This window comes from Equus przewalskii, chromosome 16, assembly GCF_037783145.1.
Source record: "Equus przewalskii isolate Varuska chromosome 16, EquPr2, whole genome shotgun sequence".
NCBI lineage: Eukaryota > Metazoa > Chordata > Mammalia > Perissodactyla > Equidae > Equus > Equus przewalskii.
Window position 1 is genome coordinate 77,647,960 of NC_091846.1, and position 16,328 is coordinate 77,664,287.

Here is a 16,328-nt window from a genome sequence, read left to right on the forward strand (position 1 = left end):
GCATGCCGTGGCGGGCGGCCGAGGCCCAGCCAGGGAGGAGACAGCGGGGGCGGCTTCAGTAGCCAATCCACGTCAACAGCTGACTACTAGTTCCTTCCAAAATCAAGGCTGTGCACGCACAACATAAACTCTGTCCTCACTTCAGACTTTGCAATCTTTAGGGGATATATACACATATATAAAATGCACACTAAAATCTCACCCAGTTGGCAAGAAGAGTTTATGGGATAAATCAGTTCACTGGGGGAAGAAAATCAAGCTGTTTCTCACTGAAATCGGATCTTCTCCATCCCAGACAGTTCCAATGTTTCCTCCCTCTCTGCCCCAAGGACTCACAGGAGTGCAGAGGACAAGGAGAAACGACAGGAAGGGAGGCAAGCCCCCTCACGACTGTCTGGAGGTGGGATAGGGGGTGTTGAGGGGCCTCACTCTGCAGGCTCTGCTGAGTCACATGTCACCCACATCGCAACCAAGTGAAGTGACGATCGTACTCACTCTCGTCCCTTTTGTTCCTGGCAGTCCTGGTTCTCCAGTGTCACCCTGGAACAGCAGAGAAATGTCATTACGACCACTCGTTATAACAAGAATACAGATCAGCTGAACCCCACATACCCCACCCCCATCACACAGCCAGGCTCACCTTTTGTCCTGGTGGTCCCTGCGGCCCCTCAGGTCCTTGCATTCCCGGAAACCCAATGACACCTTGTAACCCTGGGAGGCCTCTTTCACCCTGTAGAGGAGGAAGGAGCAAGTCAGACAAAAGGCAGGTTGAAAGAAAGCAAGGGAACGAATCAGTGCCGACCTCTCCAAGCCTCACCCCACACTGCACAAGTCCACAGGGAGCACCCGAAAAGAGGTGCTGCAAACGAATTCCTATTCCAGCTGGCTTTTCTCGATGATTCTTCAAGCTCTTCGAGGACAGCAGTGCTCATAGACGATACCCGGTGCAATACTTTCTATACACTATATTCTAACTGATAAATAATATGTTGATAAACAAAATAACGGATAGTTGGTGATTTTTTTCACTGAGCTGCTTTTAAGTTTATTCAATTAGCAGAATCCTGTTCTCAGCAGACACAGTGCTGCGACTTTGTGAGCAGACCATCATCAAGTTTTCCCTCTGGATGCCTTCAGGAGGTTGTGGGCCAGGCTCACAGCTTGTGTTTCCACACAAGATGCTGAGACTTCTCTGTGCAACTAACAGTCTGATGAGGGACTTTCGTACGGTGTCTTTAAATAAAAAGTGTTTTCTGCAAAGGTAGGATCAAAGTTTAATTCTGGGCCCTGATCTCACGGAGCAAAAAGAAATAAGGAACATTATATTAAAAAATAAGTATTATTCAGGGTACACAAATAAGGCTGTAATACATTCAAAAAGGAAAAAGAACGATCAGAAGGACTTTGTGTGACTCTGAGCCTTAAGCTGGCCCTTGAAGGATGAATGCAAAACAAACGTATGAAGAGAAGGGAGAACGCAATTTGGGCCAGAGGACGGCGAGCAGGCGGTAACGAGGATGGAGAGATAGCTAGGCCCCGTGAGCACAAGAAACTTTAACAGCAAGAAACACAACTGGGACAAGAACCTGGAGGAACGAGGCATTAGCTCTGATGCTGGAGACAGGATTTCTTCTACAGCCGTCAACCAGCCAGTGACCTGATTAAGCGCTGTTTCAGGAAGATTGCCATCTTTAGATTGCCAATATAAAATCACCCATATTCATGATAAGAAATAAAAAAAATCTCTTTTTCTTTACAGTCTGTGGACTTCCATGTGGTCTTACAATACAAATTGGGCAGGTTAACCAGCATTAGCTGATTTTAAAAAGCGGAAGGCCCTTTGGAGATGCCCAGTACTTTTCTCACAGTTACATTAGTTCAACGTAAAAATAAACTGACAAGCTATACGTTACATAACATAAACATTTACCCCCAAAATAGCACATTACCAGGAGTTCCTTAAAAGTTTTTCACTGTTGCATAAATGCAAGGAGACAGAGCAGGAACTGTCACAGTTGTCCTTCTTTCCAAACCACAGAGCCAGTCCTGGCACTTGTGGTGAATTAATCGCCTGTTGCACTTGAGAAATGCAGAAATGTGGTTCTGAACTTGGAAGGCCAGCTACTGGGCCTCCAAAGATTGTGGGTTTAACTGGAAGTGTAAGTCAGGAGTCCAGAAAACAGCATGGGAACAAACGTGGAGGAGATTATCCCAAACTCTGAGACTATGATAAAATGGTAAATGGAGTAAAGAGAACTAGGCCCTACAGTTTGGCACACCCCTTTGGACCAGTGGCATCCAGAGAATCTACCAGAAAGAACAGATGCTAAAATCCCCAGAGCCCTCAGCCTAGGATTTGACACAGAACGCTGACTCCTCCCCGCTGAAGCTTGTGATAACTGGGAAAGAAAAACATTCTCAGACCAAGAATGGTTCGAATGTAAAGCCACTTAAATATATTCATTCTTAACCTAAAATAATAACAATGGGACACAACTGCAGAAAATACTGAGAGAGGGACATATTGCACACTGTCATCCTATCAACCTCTTCCCTTTTATTCAGATATGGGAAAATTCTACCCAAAATACAATAGAATTGAACTTCAAACAGCTGGCTAAAAGAATTAATGAACACTGAATTGTGCATCCCCAAACAACCTAACATGCGATAGGAAGGAAATGGGAAAGGCATGTCAACGTAAAAGCTGCCTCCTACATTTGGTGGAGTATTTGTAGCATTTGGTTAATATTGGCAGTATCACTCTGAGACCAGCGCACAAGAGATTTTATAACTCCCATTTTAATCATGGAACGCATGGAGGCCCAGAGCCAGATTAGCTGATTTCTACAAGTTTCTCACTGAGTCAGCACCAAAGCCAAAAATAGAAATGAGGTCAGCCTACACCACAGTCCATGTTTTTTCTAGGTCACTAGAGCAAGCTGGTTCCCAGCAAAATATTAAACAATTCACCCACATTAAGTTAGCCCCTTTTATGTCCATTTCACAGATAGGGAAATGAGGATTCCGATAACTGACTTGTCACATGTCACTCCGCGACCCCTGCATGTCCCTGGGAACAGAATTCAGAAATCTGAATTCCCAGTCTTGGCTTTCACCAAAAGAACACATTCTTTCCCAAATGTCACCGGAACACTTAAGCAATCCGTATATCCCAAGAGTTTTGAAATTAAGTAGCTAAAAAGGAAGTGACTCCTCCGTCAGCATGGTTCTTGCCGTCTCCCACATATTTTTTTAACTTTCCTAATCTTTTGTTCAGACAAAAGTACACATGAATAATCTAAATATCCCGTACCCTGTCCAAGGTTATTATGGGCACCCGAGCACAGCAAGCAGACAGGATAAGCATTCAAACAGCTATACAATTAGCTGGCAAACAGCACATGCTGTATGCGGGCCAAATTATTCCTCTGAGCTTTCAGCAAGTCTCCACTTGGGGTTCTAGGAAGAGCGAGGAGCTGGACAAATTGTGCAAAGGTTCTTTGTGCTGGTAGTTCCTAAGCCAGACTTTGCAGCTGCAACAGCAATACTACAGTCGTGACCACCCATAAGCTGGAGTTCACGGCACGATGTGCACAGTTAAAATAACTGAGAAATAGGACCCCACAGCCATCAATTTCCCACAATGTGCTAAAGGCATGGACTCCAGGACATGGCGGCCACACAATTCATGCCAGACAGAAATGAAACCCACACCGCTGTTATCACAGCAATGACAATTTCGAATGGAGGAAAGAAAAGAGAAGCTTGTAAACGATTACACAAAACATTTTGATGTAGTTAATTCAACAGTTTTATTCCTGAACATCAGCTCAATGCATTGTAGTAATCAAAAAAAAAGAAAGTTTATATACCAACAACAGAAGAGATTGCCACTGTATCCTCAAAGATGAAACTCAAAATTTGAGTAAGAAAAACAAAATGCCTTCATTGAGAAAGATAAAAGAATACGGCCATGGGGAATAATCTTGGCATCAAAATTAGCCATTCTCAATTAGGCATGAAATAAAGTTTCATGCATGGAGCAACCTAAAATTTTTGCATAATGTATTATCTAAAGCAAGGCCATACTTAAAAAATCACAAAATATGGGAATAAAAAGTCCTAGTATCCAATTATTTCCTTTTGTCTTAAAATGCTTATGGAAACAAGTTCATGATGCATATCGAATGCTAGAATACAACCCCTGCATATCTAAGCCAGAAATCCGAATCCAAACGCAGCTCCCAGGATGGCTGCAGGTGAAAGAGCGTGAAGCTTCTAACTTTGGAGGATAATACAATTACCAACAACAAAAATTAAAGTTAATACAAAATATATCTAGAATAAGCAATCATCAAAAACCTTACTATGCCTGTTTCAATGGTCAACATGGGATCCCAATCTTTCAGTCCAACTTTTAATTTAATTTTTCACATGTAAAGTAACATGATCACGGACCTTTACCATGGACTGAAGCACAAGCAAAACTGTGGCCAGAGCACTGGGCGTCCTTCTCACAGGGGGCCTGGCTGTGAGGGGTACGGCCTGGTTCATGCATCAGAAAGCAGAACAAAGCCAACAAGCGATGTTACTTGGAAAGATTCTGCAGCTGGGTTTCCACCTCTTAGAATTAAATACTTTAAAGGCAGGGATATTGTTTTGTTCATTCACAGGGTTTGGCACAATCTTTGAACTCAGAGTCGGTGAATGGAGGATGAGCTGTACAACATGACACTTAGCATGAAGCTGGATCCTACCTACGCATCCTAAAAACTTTAAAACGTAGCAAAATACGGTTATTGGGCAGGATGGGACGCCAGGTCTCCCCTCCCCAGCCTGGAGCCCTATGGGCACCATGAGAGACTGGCTATGCAGCACCAGCCGAAGAACCAACAGGGGACAAAGCTGTGGTCAGGACACGACACTGGATCAGCTGTTTCCTTCTGTCATCTGGGACCTTGAGAGTTCAATGTCCAAGCAAGGCTGCAGATGACTGAGGAATGAAAGCATTTCCATGTGGAGCCAGAGCTCACCAAGCATTCAGTGATGGGGAAACGATTTCAAATGACGGGTCGCAGTCAATGGGTGACTGCGGGACTCAGCCAAAAATTCCACAAGTCCAATTCCTGGAGCCCAGCAACAATCAGACATCTGCAGGACCATTTCCTGAATACCGATGCTGCTGGGAAAGCGGTGGGAAGACCAGCATCAGAGTCACGGGGTCATGGAAAAGCTCTGTGACGAGGCCCCACTGGGAGCTCCATCCACACCACAAAGCTTGACATTATGACAGAAATATTGCCAGTGCTGCAGAGGAGAGGAGGGGAGAGGAAAGACACAAGAGCCCTAAAAGGTCCCGTTTCCACAGAGGAAGACAAGAATTCTGATCTTCCTTTGCACTATGAGATGCAAAACCGGATTCTTCAAAGAATACGCATATGTTAAAGTATACTATGTTTCTTAAAGAATTAAATGTAACAATGAAGCTTGTTTTATTTAACTGTTCTGGCATGACTGTTGTTTCTTGCATTTAACCTTTTAATAATAAAGCAGGAAAGAGTAAAATAATCAAGCACAAAAAGCATGGCTACATCTTCATCTTCTTCCCAAAGCTCTCTATCAAATATGTGGGTATATGGGAGGAGCTTTAGCAGTTATATATTGGAGGGGGGGAGAAAAGATGAGCCTTCTAGAGATTGTTCCTGGAAATGAGGACATTCCCTAGCTTTAAAATTCAAAGGATGAGAAGAATCAGAAAAGCATTAAAAAGAAAAAAGAAAAAGGGCCCCTGATCCAGACCTTCACATACTATGAGATGCACTCTCTTTCTAGAAAGTTCTGAACCCACCCGGCCTCTTCTGAACTGCAGGGTGGTTTGGGCAAGCGGTCCCACTGAGCCTCGCGCCACAGGGACCTCAGCTGTCCGTTCATGACGGGGTCCGGCTAGCGACCTGCTCCCGAGGCTTCTGAAGCTACGGCAGACCAGGTTTGTGAGAAGAAGAGGACAGGCACAAGTGAAGCGGAGGCCAGGCCCGGACTGCAGCTTTCACGCTGCTCCTTTGCCTCAGCCTTCTTGCGTGGGGAGTCCCAAAGCCCACGGACAAGATCCAACTCGTGGATAGGGTCCACCTACGCCCAGCTGAGGTTCATGAGCTTCAGACTGCCCACACATGCAGCTCTTAAGACAGAACTTTCTCCAAGTGTCCGTGTTCAAGGATATCTCTGTCGGATAAATCCGAATATCAAAACATTATTTGAGCCCATGATGAATTCTGCAACGACTCTAGGAATTTCAGCATTGCTGTGAAGTTGGTTGGTAGAGCTACACGCTCAAATCGTACATAACACAAAACCAGCAGAGGGACATGACAGAGCAGAGGGACAGTGACAGAGCAGAGGCACAGGGAGTATTTCTAATTCATTAAGATTCGCAAAGAAATAAAACCGTAGACACTTTCTGATCTATGAAAACCCACTTTGCACATCAGCTTGTGAGAAAAAAAATTATAAAGAGTTCCTTACAAAATACTTTCTAAAGAACTATCATTCAACACAAGAATAACTCAAAAGAGGCTTAAGTGCCGTCTTAATATAAACAATTTAAAACTCTTCCCTTAAAGCCATCGAAAAGCAAACAAACTGTCCGACTTCAGTGATCCAGTAAAAACTTTCTAAAGCGATAGGCAAACAAGCGCTGACAAATTGTTGGCAGCAAAAAGAACTTAAAATTTTCCAAAGGTCCTCAGGACTTATAAAAGTTCCAGACACTTCTCCCTAATCAGAGCCGAGACCACTGATGGAGGACACACTTCAAAGTTGGAAGCAGTAGCCAGCGTCTTTAGCAGCAAATGTTTTCTTCAGTAATTTGTCTTTTGTGCTCTTTCTGAAAAACCAGTCTAAGACGCTTTCGTCAATTCTTATTCCAAACCAGTAATCTGTTTAAAACATTTTTAAGTATAAATATTTTAAGTCACTCCCCTGAAGCAGTCAGCCTCCCAAATTAGAAGTTAGGAAAATATTGTGATAATGTTTTTCCAAAGTCTTGTGGGTGCATTCAATCAAATCTTGTGTATGTTTCCTGATACAGTTCATCTTTGATCGATAGCTGATGTCCATTTTCCCATCAAACTGCATGCAACCAAATGCAGTTTTTTTTTTCCTCTGGGAAACGTCTGTATTTCTGGGCTTCATGCTCTATTGATACATTCAAATTTCATTGTGAAGGTTCAGAGTTCTCGGTGGGTCTTCCTGTAGATGCCCCACCCAGTCATCCTTTACCACATCCGTTTTCTTCTCTGATGCAGCCGACTTCCTGGCTCCGGATTGCCTCCCCAGCCCAAGTGGTAACTCCAAGCCAGGCAACGCCCAGCCCACCTAGAGATGGTTGCGTCTGCCTGAAATATCTGTGTTCACACCCACCCCTGCCATCACCTAGCACCTCGGACACACCCATGGAATCCCAGCTACACATGCCCTCCTTGGGAGAAAACTCCTCGACACAAGGTGATTTGAAGAAAACTATCCCATCTCTAATTGCTCCTGTTAGATGAACAGGCTGTAAAGGGTGAGGGGGCTTCTGGAACGGCTTGGTAAGGAGAGCCCCTACTGGCTCTGGCCTCTTGCCACTAGAGGGCGCGATGGGACTACAATTTTTTCAAATTAAAACTTCCCAGTGGATTCTGATCACTGATTAAATATTCAGTGCTGTGGAAGATATTAGCATGGGCACAGCTGACAGAAATCAGTTTGGTAAAGCCTAAAATAATTCTAAGGGAAAAAAAGAACTTTAATCAGAAGTAAAAACATAATTGAAATTAAATATAAAACTAGTAATCTCAATGTCAAGGCTATTAAATGACAGGTAAATGCTGTCACCCTACAAATAATGTGAATTGTGGATATTTTTTCAGATTGCTTTTTTCCATCCATTTTATAAAGTGAGAATATTTGAATCTAACAAGAATACAGAAAAAAAATAAATTCAGTTTTTTGAATGATAGTATAGAAACAGTATACACTGAAAAAAATTTAAATCCCACAAAACATGCATAAAACAAGTACAAATATGATAGCAGGGGGGTCCCTAAGAAACTGTTATTAAATAGCCCACTGCCAGGAAAATTTATTTAAAGGCTTTTCTTTGGTCCCTTCTACTACAAGTTTATAGGAAACATATACTTAAGGTAAATCCATTCTCCTGACTTTCGCCATTTGGAAAGAAAAAAAAATCCATCCAATTTTTAATGGCTTCCAGAAAAGATGATAACATAATCTCTCGTGCTAAAAACTTAATTTATCAACATGTGGCTCTCATGAAAACCAAGATTGTGAACGCATCTGCCTAAACCTATTATCTTACATTCTGCTTCTCACATACAGACTTGAAAAACGTCTTTTAAAGCAGAAAAACAGCAAAGACATAAAAGGAACTAATACTTCAGCTTGGAACCTTACTCACTGTGGCCCTGGAACGTTGTGCATATTGCACACTGCAGTGAGTAGGGGGCAAAATCCAGCTGCGGCTCGGCATTAGCCCAGCAGGGGGGCCTTGTCTAATATGCACAGAGCTGAACAAACTACCCCGCTGGAAACAGAGCCCACCTGGATGAATGCTCACAAAGTGGTCTCGAACATGGAAAGGAGACAACAGTGCCCAAGAGCTGCTTCGAACCTGCGTGTAAAATTCACCAACACACGTGGCTTTCCTTTTTTTTAAAGTTCCATGAGACTTATCAAAATTCTATGTCATGACTTAAAGATTTGGGGGAAGGAGAGAGATCGCAAGAAAATGAAAAACTGACGACAAAACCACAAGAGGTTAGCTGCTTTCTGAGTTTGGACAAGAAAAAATAGATCTTTTTCTCAAAAACACACTTTGCTCTCTTTTCACCATCTCCAAACCAACAACCCTGAGATTTAAAGAGATGTATTCTGCCTTAGCAGCAAGTTTGAGAAATACCAGTCAGTGCACAAGACCTGAACAGCCCTGGAAGGGTTTTCCCGACACCATAGCGGGGGATGTTGTTAACTTGAACTTGAAAATGCATGTGGGTGTGTGGCAGGTCCTGGAAGTGCATGCATCCTGAGCAAAATTAGGACACATAAAAGTCAGGAAGGGCCACGATCTAGGTCATGGACTTTATTTTGGGGGGGTGGGGGCTCCGTGCTAACAGTAAAGATGAAAAATGCAAAAGGAATATCTTGACAGTAATAACTATAATTAATACTACAAAAAGCATGCAAAATACGCCTCAGGGTTTTTTTTCTTTTTGAGGAATATTAGCCAGGAGCTAACATCTGCTGCCAATCCCCCTCTTTTTTTGCTGAGGAAGAGTGGCCCTGAGCCAACACCCATGCCCATCTTCCTCTACTTTACATGTGGGATGCCCACCACAGCATGGCTTGCCAAGTGGGTCCACACCCAGGATCCAAACTGGCAAGCCCGGGGCTGCCAAAGCAGAACGTGTAAACTTAACCACTGCACCAGTGGGCTGGCCCCTGCTTCAGGTTTAACTTTGAAAGAAAGTAACAACTGGCAAATAGGAAAATTTTTTTCTTTATTTTTTTTTCGCTTAAAAAATGTGTTAAATGCAATTATCTGTCAAAATTGGGTTTTACAGGTACCATGCTGGAGCATTCCCGGGTCCCCAGCACGCAGCACAGACAGCACGTGGTAGGCGCTCACCAAACATTTTCAAGAGTGAATCAGGAAACAGAAAATGTTCAAGATTCCAAGGAAATAATATAAACCTACCAAGAGGGTGTGGGTTTAGGAATCCTGTTTTCAGGCTTGACTGCAAACACAGGCCTCTCTGCTCAGGACTGGTGAATGGAGTTTCTGGGAATCTTACTTTCTATGTTCTCATTTTAGTGACTGAGTTGACACCGCCACATAATGGGGAAAGAAGCCTGACCTAGGAACCAAAACTCTCGAAAAACCAGTGCTGCCCTCTGTGAAATGGGACAACGCCAGCCGTCTCAGTTCCCTGACACGATCCTTTTAAGGCATCAGATTTGATGGAGTGTTCAGTTACTTTGCATGGCATGAAACACTAGACAAATGATTACGAACTAAGCTGTTCTGACTTTAGTTTATTTGAACACATGTATTTTGCATTTACTCTGAAGATTTCTACGTCCATGAAGCCAACTGCCTTTCCTATAGAGCCACGAAATATTTTAAGAGACAATGAAAACGCAAGGTTGTCTTTTTTCCCTTCCCTCCAGTCATAACCCATGAATTATCTCATTCTTGTTTTTGTGGCTAAATTGGACATAAGAATTTCTTGGGTATTTTAAAAACATGACAGTTTTAAGAAATTTCTCCTTTATCTTATGCACAAGGTTTTTTTTTCTTAATGAATACTTCTGACATTAATTCTTTTCAAGCCCAGAACGTTCCGTGTATTCTCCCAGGCTGAGCCTTCATAAGGCCACCACCTCACCAGCTTGTCCACTCACAGGAGGCCCCAGGACCCTCCTCTTTGTCTGATATCCCCAAATTACTTCCTTTCCCTCCAACCAAGTAACTTGGCTGTATCGTATCGATAATAACATTTTCCCCAGGATGTTGCCATAATTTCAAGACTTCATTAATCACGCTTAGAATCTAAAAGATAAGAACAGCTCCAAGGCGGTTTAAACACGCCCATATAACACAGGCGAATGCAGGTAAAGCTTGAGGTTTTACAAAACCCACTATTAGCTTAACCTCACTAATTTGAAAATGCTGTGGTAAGATCGCTCTGAATTAATAACTGAATTTTAACTTTTTTCAGTAAACACCATTAATACTTTAAAAAAATATACAGTCACTCAAGGAAAGAAATTAAGCAAGCTGTTAAAGGGATTTTTTTGGTCAAGATTTTGATTTTAAAACTGAATAGATAAGAAAAGCACATATTTGCAGAATCAACACAAAATAATGATGCATAATTAACACAATAAATAGCTACTTCTTAAATACTTAAACATAGCTTTCCCTTAACAGGTAGATTCTTTTTACCTCAATATTATTCACAAAATTGGCAAGTCTATTTTCAAAAAATAATGTGGGGATATATTTTAATCCAAGGTGTGGCCAAATAATTTAAAAAATTAAATTAGTAGGATCTTATTTAATGCCACTTTTACTCTATTTTGTAGAGGTTTTAAAGGTTCACTTTATAAGATATTCTCGCTTTTTTATTCTTAATTACTTAATGCCAATAGACTAAAATATTTTGCTTTTTGGATAGGAGCTAAGATGCAGACCCAGACAAACTGCACTACAGTTTGTAAATTAGGAGATATTAACATTCTCATAAAAGAATAGATTACGGATCGTAGAGTTTAAAAATGTGTGACATTTTCCCATGTATTCTGTATTTAAATTTTTAAAAAATCAATTAGAGGGGCCAGCCTGGTGGTGTAATGGTTAAGTTCGCATGCTCTGCTTCGGTGGCCCAGGGTTTGCCACTCCAGATCCCAGGTGCAGACATGCCACCACTTACCAAGCCATGCTGAGGCAGGCATCCCACATATAAAGCAGAAGAAGATGAGCATGGATGTTCACTCAGGGCCAATCTTCCTCAGCAAAAAAGAGGAAGATTGGCAGCAGATGTTAGCTCAGAGCTAATCTTCCTCAAAAAAACAAAAATCAATTAGAGGATAGATGACCCAATGTGTAAGTGTGTTAGAGACAAAGACAGAGAGGGGGGAGCGAAGAAGGGACAATCTGCAGAGAAAGGTCAGGCCACACCTGCTGCCGACGCGCCCTCCCCGCTCCCACTCTGGGGACCTGCTGCATCCGTCACGATGACCCACAATGACCGAGGCAATTCCTCTTTGGCCAGCGGAGGCCGATCAGTCAAGTATCCTGAAATGAACTTCTCTTGTCTCCCGCCCCAGATAGAAAACTGCTAATTTTGTAAAATTTCTGAGCTCCCACGGGAATTCCAAACCAATGGGAGCCCCACCAGGCATTCTTGAGAGAAGAAATAGGTTTCCAAACTCGGTACTTCTCCATGGGGAGAATCAGCACCTTCTGTGAAGAAACATGAAAAATAATCATCGAACAGCTGTTTGACATTCTGTGTAAAAATACTGCAGTTGATTATTTGGGTCCAGAATTTTAGAATAACAGCTATGGCAATGACAGGGAGCCAGCCCTATATCGGGGCTTATGAAGAGCCACACAGAGTTCTGCTCTGGGGATGACCGAACCCGGGGCTCACCCCGCTCCCAGGTCCCAAAATATACTGTGGAAGCGCGGAGCCACACTAGCCCCTGAGGCCACTGGGGTACACCCAACTAAAGTCACCCACGGAAGGGGTATCGGATGCCAGGAAAACGTGATGTGGCATAAATAAGGAAAGAGACACTGCCCCCTACAATCTGAACAGTCACCACTGAATGTCATAATTGCTGAGGAGATGACAAACGATTTGCTTCTGAAATAAGATTACCCACATTCTTCTAGAACTCATGCTTGATAATGTGATCGAACACAGGAAACGCCTCAGGAGATGGGTGCCTGTGTCAGGAACAAAATATCTGACAGGATGGAAAATGACTTGGATATATTCTTATCTGTCACTGAGTGGAGCAGATTCCTTTTAAAAAATGGAATTTTAAACTATACTCACTGAGTGGCTTACCTTGTTTGAAGCATCCTTTGACAGAGAGTTCTTAAATTCATACCACGCAGACACCCACCTCACTACATATTACACTGTGTGTGTCCCAAGGAAGAAGAGCCCTGAAGGGACTGTGTCCCCAGAGTGTGAACAGCTCCCAAGTTGGGGAACTTTGACTTTAAATATTTGCAGGATACACACTTGGGTTAAGAATATAACTTCACAAACGCAAGTAAGTGAGATATAAAGGAAACACAAGGTTACTCCCCACTAACGTCCTTATAATTACAATCTATTTCTGCCTCTCTTTCAGTTCCTGGTGCTCACCCAGTAGTAAGACCACAGAGGTGACACCTGATCTGTTGTCACTAGGCTCAGGCAGCCATCAGAGCAGCGTTTTATAAAGTCCGACACGATTTAAGTAAAGTTATTTAATACCAGCGCCAACCTCCCGGCCCCAAGGAAGACTTCAGACATAAAATAGGGAGAACTGAACAGACTAGCAAATGGAACAAAGACTGCAAGGAAAGCACGAGAACGTTTCTCAGCTGTGAGGACTTCAGCAGAGGGATGGTGTGATCCTTCAAAAGAGAAAAAGGGGAGAAAAACCAGATGGCAAATGGGACTCAAGAAACCTGAATTTTCACATCAGCAGGCTTGAAAGACAAATGGCGAAGGCACGTTAGCTGCATGCTGCTGAGTCATGTTCCCTTTTCTGAGCTCACATCATCGGGAAAGTATTCGACACTGAGGAAATGTCTACTTGTAAAGTAATAGCCCATTACGGGCCTGACCTTCCTCCCTCCAGATCAACGGAGCCTTCTGACATCTACTGCATACCAAAGTCCCTTTCAGTAAAAGGACGTTCTACTCCAGAAAGGTCAGGAACGCACAGCGCTGAAGCCCGCTCAGGCCTTTGCAGGGAAGACCTGCCATCACGGGACCGTAGGTGCTTCGATTCGGAAGGGTTTTCAGAGCTCAGATTCCAAGTCCTGCCTACCGGCGATTTTCAACTTTAAATCAAAATGACTAGACTTTCTTCCGATTGAGAAATGCACACCCAACCATGAGGACACGTAATAACCACAGCTGCCACGCATCCTCATCCAGACAGGGCCCTGTGGGTGAGACGTGTCCTCCGTCCCGAGGAGCAGTGTAAGATACACCCCATCCTCATGGAAACTCTCGGGCTCCTGGGCTCCCCTCTGATGCTCACCCGGCTCTGGAGGTCCCCCGACCTAGGCCACGGCCCACGATGCTTCTCACCTTCAAGTGGCTGCTGACCGCCACCCTGCGGGCATTTCACCCTCTCAACTTGGTCCCCTTGTTCTCCCTGCCCACTCCCCACAGCACAACGAGTCCCTGAGCAGCCTCCTCCAAAACTGCCGATCCAGAAAGAAGGAAAAGACCCACCACACTCAGAGCCAGTGGGCAGGGAGTGTTGCAAGCAGACAGCAGGGGAGAGGGCGAGGGGGTCTGGAAAAAAAGTGTGCATGTGCATGTGTGCACGTGTGCGTGCTCACCCATGAGATAGGAGGAAAGCGGGCAGGCAGGCCCCAGAGAATGTGTGGCACTAGAGGTGTGCCATGAGGCAGCAGAAAGTAAAATTGGCGCACCAGTGCATGGGAGCGGAGCGAAAGGAAAACCGGATGCTTCAACAAAGCATGTGAAATCTCCCGCACCCCCCAGGTGGACACTAAAGGCATTGTCGTCGTGTCTTCAGAATCGCTGTGGAGGCCAAACACCCCTTTGAGGCAGTGGCGGCCTTCCACCCTGAGGTGTGGGCTTCAGCTCCTGTCCTCACAGCCCTGGACCCACAAGGGCCTGAAGAACCAAATTCTTTGGCAGAGATCAGCAATCTAATGTCCATAAAAAAACGAAAAGGCTTCTCTACTTCGTGACTCCACACCATACTTTAGAATGCTACTACCAGCTTTTGCTGGAAGTTTTTCCCCCAGCCATATATTACTTCCACCCTGGCAGGCAAGGCATTCAACTAGCTGTCAGCTCACCATCTCTTGCAAAGAGCTGTGTATTCCACACCCAGGGGAAGCCAGGTCGCCCCGTGGGCCCTCCCAAGATTGAGGATCCCAGGGTTCGGCCTTTGTGGTCCAGAATTGATGAGGCGAGCTGCCCTTCACCGTGGGCCTCTGTATTCGGATCGAGACACTGATCGGCTGGTGCTGCCACTCCTTACCGGGGAGAGGCAGAATGTCAGCAACGCTGGAGCATTGCTGCAGCAGTTTATGAAATGCCGTGAACCAGGAGGAGAGGGGCTACATTCCAATCTGGAAGAAAATACATCATTCCAGGGCCTCCTGGATTAGGAAACAGACAGTCTGGAACAGGACTCATCGAGGGACCTCCCACCCTCGCCCAGGAAATAGTGATCAGACTGGAGAGGAGAGGCCCAGCTCAAGAAAATAGTAGCTCCCGAGGGCTTACAGAAAGACACACATTCTGCTTTTTTGCCAAACAACTCCACTTTCACGAAAATATGCCCTTGCATGAGTTGGGGTCTCCTGCGTGGAAGTGAGAAGACGAGTTGGCGGTGAGGGGAACAACTGTCCATGGCAGTTTCCCCAAGTGTCCACTGTTCCACCCCAATTCAGGGTAACGATGACGAAAAATAGGGAAACAGAGCTGGGGGCCTAACACCTGCGGGTGCTGCCGGAATTTCAGGTGCCCGCTAGTGAAGAGTCTGGTTTTCCTCTCCCTGACCCACGAGGCCAGCTCCACTCTGGTCCCCACGGGCTCCCGTACGGCTCTACCATCTTTCTCCCTCAGAGCTCAGAGCAAACTGTTCCGTCCGGGGTTCACTGGTGCCATGACTCGTTTAGTGGTTTCCTCTCCATGAGACTGCAAGATCCCGGGGACAGGTGTCATCCTATCTTGCTAACCACCGCCTAAATCTATGGGCACATGGCCACTGCAGAGCAGAGGCACAGTAAGACCCGAGGAATGAAGCAGGACTCGGACCGGCAGGATGGTGGACCTAAGTAGTTCACTGGATCTGCGTGGATAGATTTAATTCCTTTACCAATCTTCTAGGGAAAACCATTTCAAAATCAAGCATTTAGCCAGATACTAGAGACCTCAGAATTCACATCAAATTAAAGCAATGGATTTCTCACCTAGAATCAGTGAACTAACGTGTGGTCCTCAAGACCTACAAGGGGACGTCCATGAAAAATTCTTTGGACAAATCCTGGGATCCAACAAGACATGTCTAAGAGATTCATATCTATCATTCATTATCAAAAGCATCTTTCATGTCTTTGCAGGTTGGGCTGTAAGCACGAAGGCTGGCACAGTCTCACTGTAACAAAGGAGAACCCCCGCAGAAGGACCATAAACGGGGAATGATTTCATGACAGCATGTTAGTGATCAGCTGAGAATCATCATTAACTCTTCAGATCAGATTCTCACGTGAAAAAAAATCCAGAATCAACTGAATTGGGGCCAGATAAGCATTGTGCTTCTATAAAGCTACATGGTTAACTAGTGGGGGCAGGCTAAGCCACCGCCGGTATGGCACTCAAGGGTACCCTGAACATTTCTAATGGACTTGCCCAAGGGAAAATAAGACAAAGGGCACCACTTCCCCACGGTCATCTGGGTTTCTTGTTACCTCTGACTAATTCTTCCTTTGTTTAATGGCACATTGTGCTGAGCCACTTCACAAGGCTGAGGGTTCTGTTAATATC

General features: G+C 44.4%; 1 protein-coding gene across 1 annotated transcript in view; it reads right to left on the reverse strand.

The window, feature by feature from the left end:
• Nucleotides 1-16,328, reverse strand: part of COL4A1 (collagen type IV alpha 1 chain) — a 147,103-nt gene that overhangs the window by 59,014 nt on the left and 71,761 nt on the right. The window contains exons 3-4 of the mRNA XM_070578492.1: nucleotides 641-730; nucleotides 496-540 (exon numbers count right to left, since the gene is read on the reverse strand). Of these exons, the coding sequence (XP_070434593.1) occupies nucleotides 496-540; nucleotides 641-730 (135 nt within the window). The remainder of the gene's footprint in view (nucleotides 1-495; nucleotides 541-640; nucleotides 731-16,328) is intronic.